At 54.6% G+C, this 16,860-nt stretch overlaps 1 protein-coding gene across 2 annotated transcripts in view; it reads left to right on the top strand.

The window, feature by feature from the left end:
* The window catches only part of MRPS27 (mitochondrial ribosomal protein S27), a 129,246-nt gene that overhangs the window by 99,585 nt on the left and 12,801 nt on the right, over positions 1–16,860 (top strand). The window contains exon 11 of one of the 2 annotated variants that reach the window (XM_082620467.1): positions 3,260–3,882. The exons of the other annotated variant lie outside the window; for it this stretch is intronic. Within the exon in view, the coding sequence (XP_082476593.1) occupies positions 3,260–3,283 (24 nt within the window). The 3' untranslated portion in view covers positions 3,284–3,882. Of the gene's footprint in view, positions 1–3,259; positions 3,883–16,860 lie in introns of those variants that run through there. 2 annotated transcript variants of the gene reach the window in all.

Here is a 16,860-nt window from a genome sequence, read left to right on the forward strand (position 1 = left end):
AAGGTGAAGACACACGGGGAGAAGATGGCTACCTGAATGGAGTGGTGCATCCACAAGCCAAGGATTACAAGCCAACACCAGAAGCCAGAAGAGTCAAGGAAGGATTGTCTCCTGGAGCCACCAAAGAGAGTGTGACCCTGCTGACAGCTTGATTTTGAACTTCTAGCCTCCAGTTCTGCTTTTTTAAGCCATTCAGTTTTTGGTACTTTGTTATAGCAGCCCTAGAAGACAAACACACTGCCACTTGTTCTCTGTCTCCTTGCTTCTGACCCACTAAGTTTGACATACAAAGTTGTAATGTCAGGCTGATTCCTCTACAGATTTACAGCTGTCCTCTTCAACTTAGTAGTTCTTTCATTTCTCTTACTCTCGTTTTTACCTCAATAACTTCTCTATTGGGTCTGCTTAAGCCCCAGACCCTTGCCCCCCAGAACTGTGAGCAGATGTTCCTGCCTCCTGCTTTATCAAGAAAATTTAGGCCACATAATACAACCTCAGTCTCCCTTGTTTCTGCCTTAACAGCTCTCTCCTTACCTGTTCTCTCCATCATCCCTCCTACTTCAAAGTGATAAGTGTCCCCGCCCTCCTTTCCAAGGTTAGGCTCTTCATTTGTGACCTGATTCCTTACCTGCCTGCCTGTTCCAGAGCCATCTTCTCTTTCCATCTTGCTCGTCTCTACAGATTTCTTCAAGCCTGCAATCTTATTCAAGACTTCCTTCCCTTTAGAAACAAAAAAGCCTTTATCCTGCCATCAGTCAAGCTCCTACCCTGTCCCTCCTTCCTTTTGTCTCCAAACTTCTTAAAAGGGTATCTCCACTTACTGGTTCGTTGCTGGTTCATTAGACCCTGAGAATTTGGCTTTCACTCTGCTGCCTACCAACTGCAGTGATTCTTTCCCCTCTGCTCTGTTTAGCAGCACTGATCACTCCCTTAGAAGCTTGGTGACTACAGCACACAGTCTATCTCTGTTCTGACACTGCTTTCCTGCACTCACAGGCCTCTGTGTGGCACATACTGTATGCTGGGCACCGCACTAAGAACTGTTGAGTTTACACAGACGAGTAAATGATAGACCCTACCCTCAAATAACTTATATTCTAGGGAGAGAGAGGGGGCAGGCACATATGCACCTATCATGCTTCATGCATGATGGTTAATTTACTAAGCAAAAGGCGCCTTTTGATATATCTTGAACCTTCCTCTTTTTTTTTTTTTTTTTTTTCTTTTTGCGGTATGCGGGCCTCTCACTGCTGTGGCCTCTCCCGTTGCGGAGCACAGGCTCCGGATGCGCAGGCCCAGCGGCCATGGCTCACGGGCCCAGCCGCTCCGCGGCATATGGGATCCTCCCAGACCGGGGCACGAACCCGTATCCCCTGCATCGGCAGGCGGACTCTCAACCACTGCGCCACCAGGGAGGCCCGAACCTTCCTCTTGATATAATAACGGAGTGGTTGAAAAAGCCCTGCCCTTGATAAACCAAAAAGTATCATTAGAGACACAAAGTGATATGGGTGTTCACAGGAAGAGCACTTCAAGCCCAGAGATGGGAAAGCTCTAATGAAGGGAAATCATCATCACTTGCTTTGTGCTTTAGTCACATAGGTCTGTCTCAAGCTGTCTTGGGGTAGAGATGGTCCTCTTCATCCCCATGGAGTCGTGTAAAGTCGGTGTTCAAGAGAAATTACTTTAAGTTGAACTGGAATGAACAGCCCACACCCACCCTGCACGTCCCCCGCTCCCCCACCAAAAAAGAAAGAAGAAATGGAAGAAAAAGGCAGAGTAGTAGAAGAAGAAAAAACAATGATGAGGTACAGATACCTTGCTCTCCTCTTCTTGGGGCTGTGTTGCCTTGGCACCAAACTTTGCCTTTTGTTTTCATACCTTCTAGCTGGCTGTGGACATCAGATATGTGTGTGGGAAATTTGTCCATTCTACAAGTAGAGGCCTTGAAAACTGGTTTATCAAAGTCGTTTTTTCGCTCTGAATGAAATAACATATTAGTGAGTCCAGGGATGCTGCTAAACCTCTTACAGTGCATAGGGCAGCCCTCATAACAAAGAACTATCTGGTCCAAAATGTCAGTGGTGCCAAGCTTACAAACCCTGGTCTAGGGTATATGAGCCAGGCAGCCACAGGAATTTTTGCAGTGATGTACATTAGTTGTTTGTTTCTTTTTTTTTTATAAATTTATTTATTTTACTTATTTATTATTTTTGGCTGCATTGGGTCTTCGTTGCTACTCTTCGTTGCGCTGTGCGGGCTCCTCATTGCAGTGGCTTCTCTTGTTGCGAAGCACGGGCTCTAGGCATGTGGGGTTCAGTAGTTGTGGCTCACGGTCTCTAGAGCGCAGGCTCAGTAGTTGTGGCACATGGACTGAGTCGCTCCACGGCATGTGGGATCTTCCCAGACCAGGGCTCGAACCCGTGTCCCCTTCATTGGCAGGCGGATTCTTAACCACTGCACTACCAGGGAAGCCCCATTAGTTCTTTCTTGTCTAACTGTATATGAGTATAAAATATGCAGTGATAGAGGGTGGGCCGTTATCCTTCCTCAAAAAAGTCCATATGGAAAAGGATAAATGGTGATTTATATGATTTTTTTTCTTTTCTTTAATTGAAGTATAGTTAATTTACAATGTTGTGTTAGTTTCTGGTGTACAGCAAAGTGATTCAGATATATATATATTTTTCCATTATAGTTTATTACAAGATATTGAATACAGTTCCCTGTACTATACAATGGGACTTTATCTATTTTATATATAGTAGTTTGTATCTGCTAATCCCGAACTCCTGCTTTATCCCCCCCACCCCCTTTCCCCTTTGGTAACCATCAGTTTTCTATGTCTGTGAGTCTGTTTCTGTTTTGTAAACAAGTCCATTTGTATCATATTTTAGATTCCACATATAAGTGATATCATATTTGTCTTTCTCTGTCTGACTTATTCTACTTAGTATGATAATCTCTAAGTCCATCCATGTTGCTGCAAATGGCATTATTTCATTCTTTTTTTATGGCTGAGTAGTATTCCAGTGTGTGTGTGTGTGTGTGTGTGTGTGTGTGTGTGTGTGTGTACCACATCTTCTTTATCCATTCATCTGTCAGTGGACACTTGGGTTGCTTCCATGTCTTGTCTGTTGTAAATAGTGCTGCTGTGAACACTGGGGTATGTGTATCTTCTCAAATTTGAGTTTTTCCAGATATATGCCTAGGAATGGGATTGCTGGATCATATGGTAACTCTCCTTTTGTTTTTTAAGGAACCTCCATACTGTTCTTCATGATGGCTGCACCAATTTACATTCCCACCAACAGTGTAGGAGGGTTCCCTTTTCTCCACACCCTCTCCAGCATTTATTGTTTGCAGACTTTTTGATGATGGCCATTCTGACTGGTGTGAGGTGATACCTCACTGTAGTTTTGATTTGCATTTCTCTAATAATTAGCGATGTTGAGCATCTTTTCATGTGCTTCTTGGCCATCTATATGTCTTTTTTAGGGAAATGTCTATTTAGATCTTCTGCCCATTTTTTGCTTGGGTTGTTTGGTTTTTTGTTATTGAATTGTGTGAGCTGTTTGTATATTTTGGAAATTAATCCCTTGTCGGTCTCATCATTTGCAAATAGTTTCTCCAAGTCCGTAGGCTATCTGTGATTTATATGATTTGCTACCTGGGGGTAGGTAGCTGGAACCAGGAGTCTTGAGTTCCACAATGAAGCTGCTTCCTCCCGAGTCAACGGAACCCGACACCATTGCACCCAGTCGTGTGGCTGAGGAAGGGATGAAGTTTTGGCTTTAGTGAATCATAAAAGCAGAAAAATGTGGTGTGACTGCATTTTCATTAAAAGATGGTTAATAACCTTCAGAGCTGAACTTTTCAAACTGAAAATGATAAATTTTTAAATCTTACTTTAGAAAATGGGGAAAGGAGTACTTTTTAACAAACATAGTTATGTCAGAAAGTTGCCTTTTATTCTAAATAACAACTTCTTCACTTGAAAATAACCTTTCCTTTCCTCATTGATTTGGCCTTTTCACTGACATTGCATGCAGCCATGAGGATGTTATTACCTGTATGGTAACAAGGAACTCCAAACAAAGGATGGGGGCAACGCCCCTGAGAGTGTGGCAGTTACCACCAGGATCTTTGTTTAAAACAAAACAGTGAGTGACACTTTTGTGTTTTGTGTTCATTATACGTGAATGTGATGATTCCAGATCTGAGCTGGACATGTTCAGAAAATGGTTTGTTCTTTAAAAAGAAGTGTCTGAAAATAAATTCCATTATGGGCTTTAAATGCTAGATCAAGGACTTTGGGGAAGGTTTATAAATGTTTTATAAAAGGGACATTATATCCTCTGATATACCCAGTGGTAAGAGAATTTGCTTGCCCTTTTGGTTTCCATGATGCTTCATCTCTGCAGAGTTCAATATTTTAATTCTTAAAATGCCGAGGTTGATACGCCTAAGATAGTATCTGGAATAGACTCTGCAAGAATGCCCGCTAAGTTTCCTGCAGGGACAGTCTACTTGGCCACTGATGGGTGTCAGCGTTTTCCCAGATCTGGTTCACAAGCTATCATGTACCCATCTTGATTACACAAATTGTATTTTAACAACTGCTCTTTGTGAATGCCCATTTCTACGTAATTGAATCCTAATTAAATAAATCCTCTCTACTCCTTACAGCAGCCCTTCAGGGCAGGGATTATTACCCTCATTTTGCAAAGGAGAAAACTAAGACTTATGTGAATTGCCTAGGGCCACAAAATTAATAAGTGGCAAGGACAGTGCTTGAACCCATGCTTGTCTGATTTCAAAGCCCCTTTCAAACAACCTACCCCCTAAAATCTCTGTGCGAACCTGGGACTAAGTATGTTCATTCATTCGTTCAATCATTCAACAAATATTTATTGAACATCTAGTGTGTGTCAGGAATGGTTAAACTAGTCACTGAGGATACAGAAGGCAACAAAATAGACTAAGGTCCCTTCCCTCGTGGTGTTTCTAGTCTACGGAAGGAGACACATAATAAGTATATAATATGTCAACTGGTGATACGTGATACAGAGACAAAGCAAGGAAGACGGAAACAGAGTTCTGGTTAAGTGGTGGAGGTTGTGGCCTAACACAGGACGGTGAGGGAAGGCCCTCCTGAGGTGACATTTGTAAAAAAGACCCACGCGGATGAGGCTGAGGATCATGGAGTCGCCGTGGGGAAAGCGTGGTAGACAAAGACACCAGTGCTGAGGCCCTGGAGGGAACTGTGCCTAGAGTGCGTGAAGAAGGCCCGTGTGGCTGGAGCGGACTGTGCAAGGCACAGAGCAGCGGGATTTGAGGCCAGGGAGATGAGGGGTAAAGGAAAGGACCGGTGGTGAAGACCGCCAGCCCATCAGTAAGGACAACTACCCGCTATGGTCACTGTGCCTTCCCGACGTGACATTTGTAAAAAGACCCGCGCGGATGAGGCTGAGGATCGTGGAGTCGCCGTGGGGGGAAAGCGTGGTAGACAAAGACACCAGTGCTGAGGCCCTGGAGGGAACTGTGCCTAGAGTGCGTGAAGAAGGCCCGTGTGGCTGGAGCGGACTGTGCAAGGCACAGAGCAGCGGGATTTGAGGCCAGGGAGATGAGGGGTAAAGGAAAGGACCGGTGGTGAAGACCGCCAGCCCATCAGTAAGGACAACTACCCCCTATGGTCACTGTGCCTTCCCGACGTGACATTTGTAAAAAGACCCGCGCGGATGAGGCTGCGGATCGTGGAGTCGCCGTGGGGGGAAAGCGTGGTAGACAAAGGCACCAGTGCTGAGGCCCTGGAGGGAACTGTGCCTAGAGTGCGTGAAGAAGGCCCGTGTGGCTGGAGCGGACTGTGCAAGGCACAGAGCAGCGGGATTTGAGGCCAGGGAGATGAGGGGTAAAGGAAAGGACCGGTGGTGAAGACCGCCAGCCCATCAGTAAGGACAACTACCCCCTATGGTCACTGTGCCTTCCCGACGTGACATTTGTAAAAAGACCCGCGCGGATGAGGCTGCGGATCGTGGAGTCGCCGTGGGGGGAAAGCGTGGTAGACAAAGGCACCAGTGCTGAGGCCCTGGAGGGAACTGTGCCTAGAGTGCGTGAAGAAGGCCCGTGTGGCTGGAGCGGACTGTGCAAGGCACAGAGCAGCGGGATTTGAGGCCAGGGAGATGAGGGGTAAAGGAAAGGACCGGTGGTGAAGACCGCCAGCCCATCAGTAAGGACAACTACCCCCTATGGTCACTGTGCCTTCCCGACGTGACATTTGTAAAAAGACCCGCGCGGATGAGGCTGCGGATCGTGGAGTCGCCGTGGGGGGAAAGCGTGGTAGACAAAGGCACCAGTGCTGAGGCCCTGGAGGGAACTGTGCCTAGAGTGCGTGAAGAAGGCCCGTGTGGCTGGAGCGGACTGTGCAAGGCACAGAGCAGCGGGATTTGAGGCCAGGGAGATGAGGGGTAAAGGAAAGGACCGGTGGTGAAGACCGCCAGCCCATCAGTAAGGACAACTACCCCCTATGGTCACTGTGCCTTCCCGACGTGACATTTGTAAAAAGACCCGCGCGGATGAGGCTGCGGATCGTGGAGTCGCCGTGGGGGGAAAGCGTGGTAGACAAAGGCACCAGTGCTGAGGCCCTGGAGGGAACTGTGCCTAGAGTGCGTGAAGAAGGCCCGTGTGGCTGGAGCGGACTGTGCAAGGCACAGAGCAGCGGGATTTGAGGCCAGGGAGATGAGGGGTAAAGGAAAGGACCGGTGGTGAAGACCGCCAGCCCATCAGTAAGGACAACTACCCCCTATGGTCACTGTGCCTTCCCGACGTGACATTTGTAAAAAGACCCGCGCGGATGAGGCTGCGGATCGTGGAGTCGCCGTGGGGGGAAAGCGTGGTAGACAAAGGCACCAGTGCTGAGGCCCTGGAGGGAACTGTGCCTAGAGTGCGTGAAGAAGGCCCGTGTGGCTGGAGCGGACTGTGCAAGGCACAGAGCAGCGGGATTTGAGGCCAGGGAGATGAGGGGTAAAGGAAAGGACCGGTGGTGAAGACCGCCAGCCCATCAGTAAGGACAACTACCCCCTATGGTCACTGTGCCTTCCCGACGTGACATTTGTAAAAAGACCCGCGCGGATGAGGCTGCGGATCGTGGAGTCGCCGTGGGGGGAAAGCGTGGTAGACAAAGGCACCAGTGCTGAGGCCCTGGAGGGAACTGTGCCTAGAGTGCGTGAAGAAGGCCCGTGTGGCTGGAGCGGACTGTGCAAGGCACAGAGCAGCGGGATTTGAGGCCAGGGAGATGAGGGGTAAAGGAAAGGACCGGTGGTGAAGACCGCCAGCCCATCAGTAAGGACAACTACCCCCTATGGTCACTGTGCCTTCCCGACGTGACATTTGTAAAAAGACCCGCGCGGATGAGGCTGCGGATCGTGGAGTCGCCGTGGGGGGAAAGCGTGGTAGACAAAGGCACCAGTGCTGAGGCCCTGGAGGGAACTGTGCCTAGAGTGCGTGAAGAAGGCCCGTGTGGCTGGAGCGGACTGTGCAAGGCACAGAGCAGCGGGATTTGAGGCCAGGGAGATGAGGGGTAAAGGAAAGGACCGGTGGTGAAGACCGCCAGCCCATCAGTAAGGACAACTACCCCCTATGGTCACTGTGCCTTCCCGACGTGACATTTGTAAAAAGACCCGCGCGGATGAGGCTGCGGATCGTGGAGTCGCCGTGGGGGGAAAGCGTGGTAGACAAAGACACCAGTGCTGAGGCCCTGGAGGGAACTGTGCCTAGAGTGCGTGAAGAAGGCCCGTGTGGCTGGAGCGGACTGTGCAAGGCACAGAGCAGCGGGATTTGAGGCCAGGGAGATGAGGGGTAAAGGAAAGGACCGGTGGTGAAGACCGCCAGCCCATCAGTAAGGACAACTACCCCCTATGGTCACTGTGCCTTCCCGACGTGACATTTGTAAAAAGACCCGCGCGGATGAGGCTGCGGATCGTGGAGTCGCCGTGGGGGGAAAGCGTGGTAGACAAAGACACCAGTGCTGAGGCCCTGGAGGGAACTGTGCCTAGAGTGCGTGAAGAAGGCCCGTGTGGCTGGAGCGGACTGTGCAAGGCACAGAGCAGCGGGATTTGAGGCCAGGGAGATGAGGGGTAAAGGAAAGGACCGGTGGTGAAGACCGCCAGCCCATCAGTAAGGACAACTACCCCCTATGGTCACTGTGCCTTCCCGACGTGACATTTGTAAAAAGACCCGCGCGGATGAGGCTGCGGATCGTGGAGTCGCCGTGGGGGGAAAGCGTGGTAGACAAAGACACCAGTGCTGAGGCCTGGAGGGAACTGTGCCTAGAGTGCGTGAAGAAGGCCCGTGTGGCTGGAGCGGACTGTGCAAGGCACAGAGCAGCGGGATTTGAGGCCAGGGAGATGAGGGGTAAAGGAAAGGACCGGTGGTGAAGACCGCCAGCCCATCAGTAAGGACAACTACCCCCTATGGTCACTGTGCCTTCCCGACGTGACATTTGTAAAAAGACCCGCGCGGATGAGGCTGCGGATCGTGGAGTCGCCGTGGGGGGAAAGCGTGGTAGACAAAGACACCAGTGCTGAGGCCCTGGAGGGAACTGTGCCTAGAGTGCGTGAAGAAGGCCCGTGTGGCTGGAGCGGACTGTGCAAGGCACAGAGCAGCGGGATTTGAGGCCAGGGAGATGAGGGGTAAAGGAAAGGACCGGTGGTGAAGACCGCCAGCCCATCAGTAAGGACAACTACCCCCTATGGTCACTGTGCCTTCCCGACGTGACATTTGTAAAAAGACCCGCGCGGATGAGGCTGCGGATCGTGGAGTCGCCGTGGGGGGAAAGCGTGGTAGACAAAGACACCAGTGCTGAGGCCCTGGAGGGAACTGTGCCTAGAGTGCGTGAAGAAGGCCCGTGTGGCTGGAGCGGACTGTGCAAGGCACAGAGCAGCGGGATTTGAGGCCAGGGAGATGAGGGGTAAAGGAAAGGACCGGTGGTGAAGACCGCCAGCCCATCAGTAAGGACAACTACCCCCTATGGTCACTGTGCCTTCCCGACGTGACATTTGTAAAAAGACCCGCGCGGATGAGGCTGCGGATCGTGGAGTCGCCGTGGGGGGAAAGCGTGGTAGACAAAGACACCAGTGCTGAGGCCCTGGAGGGAACTGTGCCTAGAGTGCGTGAAGAAGGCCCGTGTGGCTGGAGCGGACTGTGCAAGGCACAGAGCAGCGGGATTTGAGGCCAGGGAGATGAGGGGTAAAGGAAAGGACCGGTGGTGAAGACCGCCAGCCCATCAGTAAGGACAACTACCCCCTATGGTCACTGTGCCTTCCCGACGTGACATTTGTAAAAAGACCCGCGCGGATGAGGCTGCGGATCGTGGAGTCGCCGTGGGGGGAAAGCGTGGTAGACAAAGGCACCAGTGCTGAGGCCCTGGAGGGAACTGTGCCTAGAGTGCGTGAAGAAGGCCCGTGTGGCTGGAGCGGACTGTGCAAGGCACAGAGCAGCGGGATTTGAGGCCAGGGAGATGAGGGGTAAAGGAAAGGACCGGTGGTGAAGACCGCCAGCCCATCAGTAAGGACAACTACCCCCTATGGTCACTGTGCCTTCCCGACGTGACATTTGTAAAAAGACCCGCGCGGATGAGGCTGCGGATCGTGGAGTCGCCGTGGGGGGAAAGCGTGGTAGACAAAGGCACCAGTGCTGAGGCCCTGGAGGGAACTGTGCCTAGAGTGCGTGAAGAAGGCCCGTGTGGCTGGAGCGGACTGTGCAAGGCACAGAGCAGCGGGATTTGAGGCCAGGGAGATGAGGGGTAAAGGAAAGGACCGGTGGTGAAGACCGCCAGCCCATCAGTAAGGACAACTACCCCCTATGGTCACTGTGCCTTCCCGACGTGACATTTGTAAAAAGACCCGCGCGGATGAGGCTGCGGATCGTGGAGTCGCCGTGGGGGGAAAGCGTGGTAGACAAAGGCACCAGTGCTGAGGCCCTGGAGGGAACTGTGCCTAGAGTGCGTGAAGAAGGCCCGTGTGGCTGGAGCGGACTGTGCAAGGCACAGAGCAGCGGGATTTGAGGCCAGGGAGATGAGGGGTAAAGGAAAGGACCGGTGGTGAAGACCGCCAGCCCATCAGTAAGGACAACTACCCCCTATGGTCACTGTGCCTTCCCGACGTGACATTTGTAAAAAGACCCGCGCGGATGAGGCTGCGGATCGTGGAGTCGCCGTGGGGGGAAAGCGTGGTAGACAAAGGCACCAGTGCTGAGGCCCTGGAGGGAACTGTGCCTAGAGTGCGTGAAGAAGGCCCGTGTGGCTGGAGCGGACTGTGCAAGGCACAGAGCAGCGGGATTTGAGGCCAGGGAGATGAGGGGTAAAGGAAAGGACCGGTGGTGAAGACCGCCAGCCCATCAGTAAGGACAACTACCCCCTATGGTCACTGTGCCTTCCCGACGTGACATTTGTAAAAAGACCCGCGCGGATGAGGCTGCGGATCGTGGAGTCGCCGTGGGGGGAAAGCGTGGTAGACAAAGGCACCAGTGCTGAGGCCCTGGAGGGAACTGTGCCTAGAGTGCGTGAAGAAGGCCCGTGTGGCTGGAGCGGACTGTGCAAGGCACAGAGCAGCGGGATTTGAGGCCAGGGAGATGAGGGGTAAAGGAAAGGACCGGTGGTGAAGACCGCCAGCCCATCAGTAAGGACAACTACCCCCTATGGTCACTGTGCCTTCCCGACGTGACATTTGTAAAAAGACCCGCGCGGATGAGGCTGCGGATCGTGGAGTCGCCGTGGGGGGAAAGCGTGGTAGACAAAGGCACCAGTGCTGAGGCCCTGGAGGGAACTGTGCCTAGAGTGCGTGAAGAAGGCCCGTGTGGCTGGAGCGGACTGTGCAAGGCACAGAGCAGCGGGATTTGAGGCCAGGGAGATGAGGGGTAAAGGAAAGGACCGGTGGTGAAGACCGCCAGCCCATCAGTAAGGACAACTACCCCCTATGGTCACTGTGCCTTCCCGACGTGACATTTGTAAAAAGACCCGCGCGGATGAGGCTGCGGATCGTGGAGTCGCCGTGGGGGGAAAGCGTGGTAGACAAAGGCACCAGTGCTGAGGCCCTGGAGGGAACTGTGCCTAGAGTGCGTGAAGAAGGCCCGTGTGGCTGGAGCGGACTGTGCAAGGCACAGAGCAGCGGGATTTGAGGCCAGGGAGATGAGGGGTAAAGGAAAGGACCGGTGGTGAAGACCGCCAGCCCATCAGTAAGGACAACTACCCCCTATGGTCACTGTGCCTTCCCGACGTGACATTTGTAAAAAGACCCGCGCGGATGAGGCTGCGGATCGTGGAGTCGCCGTGGGGGGAAAGCGTGGTAGACAAAGGCACCAGTGCTGAGGCCCTGGAGGGAACTGTGCCTAGAGTGCGTGAAGAAGGCCCGTGTGGCTGGAGCGGACTGTGCAAGGCACAGAGCAGCGGGATTTGAGGCCAGGGAGATGAGGGGTAAAGGAAAGGACCGGTGGTGAAGACCGCCAGCCCATCAGTAAGGACAACTACCCCCTATGGTCACTGTGCCTTCCCGACGTGACATTTGTAAAAAGACCCGCGCGGATGAGGCTGCGGATCGTGGAGTCGCCGTGGGGGGAAAGCGTGGTAGACAAAGGCACCAGTGCTGAGGCCCTGGAGGGAACTGTGCCTAGAGTGCGTGAAGAAGGCCCGTGTGGCTGGAGCGGACTGTGCAAGGCACAGAGCAGCGGGATTTGAGGCCAGGGAGATGAGGGGTAAAGGAAAGGACCGGTGGTGAAGACCGCCAGCCCATCAGTAAGGACAACTACCCCCTATGGTCACTGTGCCTTCCCGACGTGACATTTGTAAAAAGACCCGCGCGGATGAGGCTGCGGATCGTGGAGTCGCCGTGGGGGGAAAGCGTGGTAGACAAAGGCACCAGTGCTGAGGCCCTGGAGGGAACTGTGCCTAGAGTGCGTGAAGAAGGCCCGTGTGGCTGGAGCGGACTGTGCAAGGCACAGAGCAGCGGGATTTGAGGCCAGGGAGATGAGGGGTAAAGGAAAGGACCGGTGGTGAAGACCGCCAGCCCATCAGTAAGGACAACTACCCCCTATGGTCACTGTGCCTTCCCGACGTGACATTTGTAAAAAGACCCGCGCGGATGAGGCTGCGGATCGTGGAGTCGCCGTGGGGGGAAAGCGTGGTAGACAAAGGCACCAGTGCTGAGGCCCTGGAGGGAACTGTGCCTAGAGTGCGTGAAGAAGGCCCGTGTGGCTGGAGCGGACTGTGCAAGGCACAGAGCAGCGGGATTTGAGGCCAGGGAGATGAGGGGTAAAGGAAAGGACCGGTGGTGAAGACCGCCAGCCCATCAGTAAGGACAACTACCCCCTATGGTCACTGTGCCTTCCCGACGTGACATTTGTAAAAAGACCCGCGCGGATGAGGCTGCGGATCGTGGAGTCGCCGTGGGGGGAAAGCGTGGTAGACAAAGGCACCAGTGCTGAGGCCCTGGAGGGAACTGTGCCTAGAGTGCGTGAAGAAGGCCCGTGTGGCTGGAGCGGACTGTGCAAGGCACAGAGCAGCGGGATTTGAGGCCAGGGAGATGAGGGGTAAAGGAAAGGACCGGTGGTGAAGACCGCCAGCCCATCAGTAAGGACAACTACCCCCTATGGTCACTGTGCCTTCCCGACGTGACATTTGTAAAAAGACCCGCGCGGATGAGGCTGCGGATCGTGGAGTCGCCGTGGGGGGAAAGCGTGGTAGACAAAGGCACCAGTGCTGAGGCCCTGGAGGGAACTGTGCCTAGAGTGCGTGAAGAAGGCCCGTGTGGCTGGAGCGGACTGTGCAAGGCACAGAGCAGCGGGATTTGAGGCCAGGGAGATGAGGGGTAAAGGAAAGGACCGGTGGTGAAGACCGCCAGCCCATCAGTAAGGACAACTACCCCCTATGGTCACTGTGCCTTCCCGACGTGACATTTGTAAAAAGACCCGCGCGGATGAGGCTGCGGATCGTGGAGTCGCCGTGGGGGGAAAGCGTGGTAGACAAAGGCACCAGTGCTGAGGCCCTGGAGGGAACTGTGCCTAGAGTGCGTGAAGAAGGCCCGTGTGGCTGGAGCGGACTGTGCAAGGCACAGAGCAGCGGGATTTGAGGCCAGGGAGATGAGGGGTAAAGGAAAGGACCGGTGGTGAAGACCGCCAGCCCATCAGTAAGGACAACTACCCCCTATGGTCACTGTGCCTTCCCGACGTGACATTTGTAAAAAGACCCGCGCGGATGAGGCTGCGGATCGTGGAGTCGCCGTGGGGGGAAAGCGTGGTAGACAAAGGCACCAGTGCTGAGGCCCTGGAGGGAACTGTGCCTAGAGTGCGTGAAGAAGGCCCGTGTGGCTGGAGCGGACTGTGCAAGGCACAGAGCAGCGGGATTTGAGGCCAGGGAGATGAGGGGTAAAGGAAAGGACCGGTGGTGAAGACCGCCAGCCCATCAGTAAGGACAACTACCCCCTATGGTCACTGTGCCTTCCCGACGTGACATTTGTAAAAAGACCCGCGCGGATGAGGCTGCGGATCGTGGAGTCGCCGTGGGGGGAAAGCGTGGTAGACAAAGGCACCAGTGCTGAGGCCCTGGAGGGAACTGTGCCTAGAGTGCGTGAAGAAGGCCCGTGTGGCTGGAGCGGACTGTGCAAGGCACAGAGCAGCGGGATTTGAGGCCAGGGAGATGAGGGGTAAAGGAAAGGACCGGTGGTGAAGACCGCCAGCCCATCAGTAAGGACAACTACCCCCTATGGTCACTGTGCCTTCCCGACGTGACATTTGTAAAAAGACCCGCGCGGATGAGGCTGCGGATCGTGGAGTCGCCGTGGGGGGAAAGCGTGGTAGACAAAGGCACCAGTGCTGAGGCCCTGGAGGGAACTGTGCCTAGAGTGCGTGAAGAAGGCCCGTGTGGCTGGAGCGGACTGTGCAAGGCACAGAGCAGCGGGATTTGAGGCCAGGGAGATGAGGGGTAAAGGAAAGGACCGGTGGTGAAGACCGCCAGCCCATCAGTAAGGACAACTACCCCCTATGGTCACTGTGCCTTCCCGACGTGACATTTGTAAAAAGACCCGCGCGGATGAGGCTGCGGATCGTGGAGTCGCCGTGGGGGGAAAGCGTGGTAGACAAAGGCACCAGTGCTGAGGCCCTGGAGGGAACTGTGCCTAGAGTGCGTGAAGAAGGCCCGTGTGGCTGGAGCGGACTGTGCAAGGCACAGAGCAGCGGGATTTGAGGCCAGGGAGATGAGGGGTAAAGGAAAGGACCGGTGGTGAAGACCGCCAGCCCATCAGTAAGGACAACTACCCCCTATGGTCACTGTGCCTTCCCGACGTGACATTTGTAAAAAGACCCGCGCGGATGAGGCTGCGGATCGTGGAGTCGCCGTGGGGGGAAAGCGTGGTAGACAAAGGCACCAGTGCTGAGGCCCTGGAGGGAACTGTGCCTAGAGTGCGTGAAGAAGGCCCGTGTGGCTGGAGCGGACTGTGCAAGGCACAGAGCAGCGGGATTTGAGGCCAGGGAGATGAGGGGTAAAGGAAAGGACCGGTGGTGAAGACCGCCAGCCCATCAGTAAGGACAACTACCCCCTATGGTCACTGTGCCTTCCCGACGTGACATTTGTAAAAAGACCCGCGCGGATGAGGCTGCGGATCGTGGAGTCGCCGTGGGGGGAAAGCGTGGTAGACAAAGGCACCAGTGCTGAGGCCCTGGAGGGAACTGTGCCTAGAGTGCGTGAAGAAGGCCCGTGTGGCTGGAGCGGACTGTGCAAGGCACAGAGCAGCGGGATTTGAGGCCAGGGAGATGAGGGGTAAAGGAAAGGACCGGTGGTGAAGACCGCCAGCCCATCAGTAAGGACAACTACCCCCTATGGTCACTGTGCCTTCCCGACGTGACATTTGTAAAAAGACCCGCGCGGATGAGGCTGCGGATCGTGGAGTCGCCGTGGGGGGAAAGCGTGGTAGACAAAGGCACCAGTGCTGAGGCCCTGGAGGGAACTGTGCCTAGAGTGCGTGAAGAAGGCCCGTGTGGCTGGAGCGGACTGTGCAAGGCACAGAGCAGCGGGATTTGAGGCCAGGGAGATGAGGGGTAAAGGAAAGGACCGGTGGTGAAGACCGCCAGCCCATCAGTAAGGACAACTACCCCCTATGGTCACTGTGCCTTCCCGACGTGACATTTGTAAAAAGACCCGCGCGGATGAGGCTGCGGATCGTGGAGTCGCCGTGGGGGGAAAGCGTGGTAGACAAAGGCACCAGTGCTGAGGCCCTGGAGGGAACTGTGCCTAGAGTGCGTGAAGAAGGCCCGTGTGGCTGGAGCGGACTGTGCAAGGCACAGAGCAGCGGGATTTGAGGCCAGGGAGATGAGGGGTAAAGGAAAGGACCGGTGGTGAAGACCGCCAGCCCATCAGTAAGGACAACTACCCCCTATGGTCACTGTGCCTTCCCGACGTGACATTTGTAAAAAGACCCGCGCGGATGAGGCTGCGGATCGTGGAGTCGCCGTGGGGGGAAAGCGTGGTAGACAAAGGCACCAGTGCTGAGGCCCTGGAGGGAACTGTGCCTAGAGTGCGTGAAGAAGGCCCGTGTGGCTGGAGCGGACTGTGCAAGGCACAGAGCAGCGGGATTTGAGGCCAGGGAGATGAGGGGTAAAGGAAAGGACCGGTGGTGAAGACCGCCAGCCCATCAGTAAGGACAACTACCCCCTATGGTCACTGTGCCTTCCCGACGTGACATTTGTAAAAAGACCCGCGCGGATGAGGCTGCGGATCGTGGAGTCGCCGTGGGGGGAAAGCGTGGTAGACAAAGGCACCAGTGCTGAGGCCCTGGAGGGAACTGTGCCTAGAGTGCGTGAAGAAGGCCCGTGTGGCTGGAGCGGACTGTGCAAGGCACAGAGCAGCGGGATTTGAGGCCAGGGAGATGAGGGGTAAAGGAAAGGACCGGTGGTGAAGACCGCCAGCCCATCAGTAAGGACAACTACCCCCTATGGTCACTGTGCCTTCCCGACGTGACATTTGTAAAAAGACCCGCGCGGATGAGGCTGCGGATCGTGGAGTCGCCGTGGGGGGAAAGCGTGGTAGACAAAGGCACCAGTGCTGAGGCCCTGGAGGGAACTGTGCCTAGAGTGCGTGAAGAAGGCCCGTGTGGCTGGAGCGGACTGTGCAAGGCACAGAGCAGCGGGATTTGAGGCCAGGGAGATGAGGGGTAAAGGAAAGGACCGGTGGTGAAGACCGCCAGCCCATCAGTAAGGACAACTACCCCCTATGGTCACTGTGCCTTCCCGACGTGACATTTGTAAAAAGACCCGCGCGGATGAGGCTGCGGATCGTGGAGTCGCCGTGGGGGGAAAGCGTGGTAGACAAAGGCACCAGTGCTGAGGCCCTGGAGGGAACTGTGCCTAGAGTGCGTGAAGAAGGCCCGTGTGGCTGGAGCGGACTGTGCAAGGCACAGAGCAGCGGGATTTGAGGCCAGGGAGATGAGGGGTAAAGGAAAGGACCGGTGGTGAAGACCGCCAGCCCATCAGTAAGGACAACTACCCCCTATGGTCACTGTGCCTTCCCGACGTGACATTTGTAAAAAGACCCGCGCGGATGAGGCTGCGGATCGTGGAGTCGCCGTGGGGGGAAAGCGTGGTAGACAAAGGCACCAGTGCTGAGGCCCTGGAGGGAACTGTGCCTAGAGTGCGTGAAGAAGGCCCGTGTGGCTGGAGCGGACTGTGCAAGGCACAGAGCAGCGGGATTTGAGGCCAGGGAGATGAGGGGTAAAGGAAAGGACCGGTGGTGAAGACCGCCAGCCCATCAGTAAGGACAACTACCCCCTATGGTCACTGTGCCTTCCCGACGTGACATTTGTAAAAAGACCCGCGCGG

Source organism: Mesoplodon mirus, assembly GCF_964341445.2.
Source record: "Mesoplodon mirus genome assembly, chromosome: 5".
NCBI classification, from domain to species: Eukaryota; Metazoa; Chordata; class Mammalia; order Artiodactyla; family Ziphiidae; genus Mesoplodon; species Mesoplodon mirus.